Genomic DNA, 5294 nt, shown 5'->3' with positions numbered 1-5294 from the left:
CAAATGGGACACTTGTTAGGTGCTGCAGAATCAGAATTACCCTTAGTTTTCTTTTTCTTTGACTTATTTTGGGAGTCATTGACAGGGAAAAATGTACCAAATGTGTTTGGTTTAGTGTAGGCCCCCCCCCCCCTCCTCAGGTCTCTGATCCTGTTTATGTTGGAGATACATCCATCATTTATGTCACATTGAGGCAGCAGGAAAGACACCTTTATGACCTTTACGGTCAACATTGACCATAATCGTCTCGTGTTTACTGCTCTGTCGTGACATAACTTTATTGGCCAGAATTATCTCTATTACTTCAGGGTCTCTGCAGGTTTCAACAAGTCAAATGTAAGACTTTAAGACTTTTTTAAGACCATAATGAATACAATTTAAGACCCATTTCAAATCCATAATGGCAAAAAAGTACAAAAGACATGAAGGAAAATTGGAGCCACAAATTGTTGAACTTGCAATTGGGCTTAGCTGTGGGCTTTTTCGTTAAGTTTTCTCCGCTGCTATGCTAAGCTGTAACACACCGTGGTGCGCACACAGCACGCTAGCTAGTGGTGCTCAATAAATTCTCCCCGGGCAGCACAGGTGGCCTACTTTAGTTCCGTGTTGTAGTTATTGTTGTTATCGCATCCTCAGATTTAAGACCCTTTGTGAGATTTTAGGAGAATTTAAGACATTTCAAATGAACTACTTTTTACTTCTACTCGAGTACATTTTCAGATGACTACTTTTACATCTACTTGAGTAATATTTAATCAAAGTATTGGCTGTCTGCATGATTTCTTTGTCATATGGCGCAAAACAATCCATACGATGCTCACTTTTAACAAACTGACACAAATCTAAGAACTTGTTTTAATTTTAAAATAACCATTAACACCAAAATGAGTTGATTCATTTAGTATATACATTATCTTTTACAAAGTAAATGGTGAATTAGTGATCCAGTGTGGGTTAATCGTTCTTCCCAGCATGTGGATGACATGACAAGACTAAACCGGTTCATTCGTGGATGGGCGGCCGGTTTCAGCTGGCTGCGTTGCCTTGGTTACGAGCTATCTATAAATACTGACGACGCTGCGCCAGCTCTCTTTACTCCATTTTCAAACGCATCAGCGGGTCTTCAACGGCAGTGGCTGACTTCTTTCTTCCGGGCTTTTTTTGTCTAATGGGCAAACTCTTTGTAAATGCTTTTTAAGGTGAGCGAAAATTGTTTTCCTTCGTTGTCATACAAATAGTTGCATTATACTTCGATATTTGCTGTGTAATATTAACAACCGGTACCTTAAAAGCCGGCTCAGTAAGGGCGTCATAAGAAAGGAACAATGGGACGGACGGAAATTGAGGGCTGTTACGTTTTTATTGCTATCTAACTTAGCTTCAAAAGCGCGTGTAAGTGATATCCAACAGTACAACGTGGCTGGGCATGGCAGACGACTTTGTCAGCTAATAGTTAGCTTGTGTGTGTAATAAAAATGAATTGACGTGTCGCCGCGAAGGAATTTGTGAAAACCCGCAGATTTTCAGTGTAGTAACATGAGGTTTTTTTGTTCGTTTAAGGTTTGTTTGAGAGCATTTTTTTTGACAAACCACATCGACACGAAACGGCCCGTTAGCCTCATGGCAGACCGGGCTCGAGCAGGAACCGGCATAATGACGTCAGCGTCATGTCGTGGTCGCTGATTGGTTCCTTTACGTGACGTTGTTTTTAAGTCATAGGCGTATACTTAATGTGATTGGATTAAAGCACGACTGGGCGGGATTTGAGCGCATCGTCATTTCATTGATTTTTTTTGTGACAGGAAAATGGAGCGTTTTAAAACACTGATGCGTACTGATATATGTATGCTTTTTAAATTTGAGTACGATATGTAGTTACGTTTTGTGCAAAATAAAAATATTCTAAATAGTATTTGTCACATTTATACTATAAACCTCTCACTATGGAAAGGACATGAGGAAGTACAATGGCACAGGATCATTACACAGATGTATAGAAATCGGTGAGATGTATAAATTACAATGATGTGTGATGCTGAAAAAGGTTTTCCAGAATACCCTGGTGTTCCATTGTAACAATGGTGGTTTGAAGAACATGCAAATGTGCTCATGACTACACTGTTACAACAGTTTTAGTCAAATGATCTGTGCATTTGTTCAAAGTGTGACGCCAACAAAAGTAGTTGTCTATCAACCCGATTTATGCACATTGGGTTTCACATAACAAAACCTAAATACATGTGAAGAATATCTGAGTCTAAGTTTTTACGCATAATGGAGGTGGAAATATTGGTGTGTTGATAAAAGGCAATTATGGCCAAGTAGAAATCCAGCCTCTAATGTTGGGACAGAAGATAAAAGAAGATAAAAGGCCACAATTCTTGACTCGATGCAAGTAGAAATATTATTTTGACAACATATGAGAATACTATTTTCATCACTCAATTTGTACGCTTCATTTGCATCATCAAGTTGCACCATCTTATACTATTGTGGTGACCCTGGTTGTAGGACCACTGACTGCTTATCTCAAAGAACTAACTCTCAGTATTTCCCAATAAGAGCAGTGGATGGAAACAGACATAAATGTGTGTTCTCTTTTACCATATTTAGGAAAATTTCATCAAAGAAATGTGATGCATTTTAACTGAAAGCTAATACATGACTAACTGTTGTAAACGTCTCTTGTCTGCAGAATCATAACTCTTGGAAATCACACACTGGCTTCTCAGCAGGCCCTGGCCTCGAGTCTTATTTGAAGGGGTTTCAATTCACTGGTGAACCACCTTGGCTTCTCTGCACCTGAGCAACAGCAGTGCTAAATCCCAGTTCTTTCATATTCAAGTAAGTATCATTGCAGATTGTGTGCTTGTCGCAGTATTGTGTTGTAGTGTACAGATGACACAAACAAAAAAGTGTTTTTGCATTAGTTGTGTTGCGCTATGCGAGAACAAAATAGGCTTCAGAAATCAAGGACACAAAAGACACTGTTCTCAAAGCTGAATGTAATCTCAGTGTGCCTCCCTCTAACAGTTTACTGGTGAGTAATCAAAAGGACCTGTTGTGACCATGAACACTGCGACTCCCACCGAGTTTGAATTCCCATTCCTGGAGGAGGGTTTCACCGCCCGGGATATTGTGGAGCAGAAGATTAATGAATCATCTCAGACCGTAAGGTTCCATTGTTAAAGGGTTGTTTGCAAATTATATCACAATGTACATTTTATTCCGTAGTAAAAATGTCTGCAATAAGTGAGATTTTATTCTTTGCTTCACTTTCACAGGATGAAAGGGATGCCTTCTATGTCTGTGACTTGGGAGATGTGTTGAAGAAACACCTGCGCTGGGTGAGGGCCCTGCCTCGTATCACTCCTTACTACGCTGTCAAATGTAACGACAGTCGGGCAGTCATTGGGACACTGGCGTCCCTGGGAACTGGCTTTGACTGTGCGAGCAAGGTGTGTTTTGAAATCATGTCCACAGCATAAATGTAAAACAAAAAGTCTCTTGATGGTTCGCTTTAGTTGACAACTTGTCTTGTAAAAACTAATATTTTCTTTGCCGACTGTTGGTATTGTCCCCCTGTAGACAGAGATTCAGCTGGTTCAGTCTCTGGGAGTGGATCCAAGCCGAATCATCTATGCCAACCCCTGCAAGCAAGTTTCTCAGATCAAATATGCTTCTGCTCATGGGGTCCAGATGATGACCTTTGATAGTGAAGTGGAACTCATGAAAGTGGCCCGCTGTCATGACAATGCCAAGTAAGATTTTAGATCTGTGTCATAAAAACTTGCCATTTTATTTTAAATCCTCTGCCACACTCTGAATTGTTGTCCTTTTTAGTCATAACTCTACTTGGGTCTTGTACACAGGCTGGTGCTACGAATTGCCACTGATGACTCAAAGTCCATCTGTCGCCTGAGTGTGAAGTTTGGGGCCCAACTCAAATCCTGTCGAGGTCTTTTGGAGCGAGCTAAAGAGCTTGGGCTGGATGTGGTTGGCGTCAGCTTCCATGTTGGCAGTGGTTGTACTGATGCGAAGACCTACAAGCAGGCGATTGCTGATGCTCGCTGTGTCTTTCATATGGGGGTGAGTTGTGAATACAAAACCTACGCAGCTAATTTATGAGTTTTAGCAGCAAAGTAAACTAAGATTTAATCTTGTGACATCTAGGATGAGCTTGGCTTCAAAATGGATCTCTTGGACATTGGTGGTGGATTCCCTGGCACAGATGAAGCTGAACTTAAATTTGAAGAGGTAAGATTGAATACTTTGTTTTAACTAATTACATGAGCTGGTTTGTCGAGGTGTAAAAAATGTTTTTTTTCTCTCTCAATAAAGTAAAACTAGGAGGTTTTGGACTTGGGATCACTAACAGCTGAAAACGTCTTATTCTCGCTAGATCACAGCTGTTATCAACCCTGCCCTGGACAAGTATTTCCCTGACACTGGTGTCAAGGTCATTGCTGAGCCAGGACGCTTTTATGTAGCTTCTGCGTACACACTGGTTGTCAACATCATTGCCAAGAAGGTCATCATGGACGAGGAGTCAGTCTCTGATGGTAACAGACTGGATTTAATATAATTTTTATGAGTTGCTTATGATTTTATTCCAAACTCAAATTTCTCACTCTTAAAATTATTTTTGCTTTCTTCAGATGAAGACGACGGGGCCATTGACAGGACTCTGATGTACTACGTCAATGACGGAGTATATGGCTCTTTCAACTGTATACTCTATGACCATGCTCAGTGTTTCCCAATACTGCATAAGGTAATTGGAACAGCAAGACCTTGGATCATGCATATAATCAATCAAAAGTGGAATAAATTGTCACGACAGACGCCTGCTCTCTTTCGCCCTCCTCAGAAGCCAAAGCCAGATGAAGCCATGTACCCATGCAGTATCTGGGGGCCAACCTGTGATGGTCTGGATCGCATTGTTGAGCAGTGTTTCCTGCCCGATCTGCAGGTGGGCGACTGGCTGGTCTTCGAAAACATGGGTGCCTACACCGTAGCTGCCTCCTCCACTTTCAATGGATTCCAAAGACCTGACATTAACTACGTCATGTCCCGTCCTGCCTGGTGAGCGACGTCACAGAAGCCAAAAGTAGTCAAATCGTTTTCTGTGCATGTCATGGTAGAGGATCTAACTTTGATCGGCATTGTTTTTTTCCAGGCAACATGTGCAGCAGATTAATCTCCAGGGAATACCAGCTCCTGTGGAAGAGTCTCGCCTGTTGGAAGTGACGGCTTGCTGTGGCCAAGAGAGCAGCTTGGAGATGCTCACCAAG

At 41.4% G+C, this 5294-nt stretch overlaps 1 protein-coding gene across 1 annotated transcript; it reads left to right on the top strand.

The window, feature by feature from the left end:
- Window positions 1–2705: 2705 nt before the first annotated feature.
- Window positions 2706–5089, top strand: LOC310942355 (ornithine decarboxylase 1-like; the record flags this gene model as incomplete). Its single annotated transcript, XM_083907733.1, has 9 exons — window positions 2706–2844; window positions 3034–3171; window positions 3285–3458; window positions 3589–3761; window positions 3873–4089; window positions 4174–4257; window positions 4403–4562; window positions 4659–4774; window positions 4871–5089. The coding sequence occupies exons 2-9, from the start codon at window positions 3070–3072 to the stop codon at window positions 5087–5089; spliced, it is 1245 nt and encodes a 414-aa protein (XP_083763859.1). The 5' UTR covers window positions 2706–2844; window positions 3034–3069.
- Window positions 5090–5294: the final 205 nt, after the last annotated feature.

This window comes from Microchirus variegatus, assembly GCF_963457635.1.
Source record: "Microchirus variegatus genome assembly, chromosome: 21".
Taxonomy (NCBI): domain Eukaryota; kingdom Metazoa; phylum Chordata; class Actinopteri; order Pleuronectiformes; family Soleidae; genus Microchirus; species Microchirus variegatus.
This window is presented reverse-complemented; position numbering and strand designations above follow the sequence as displayed.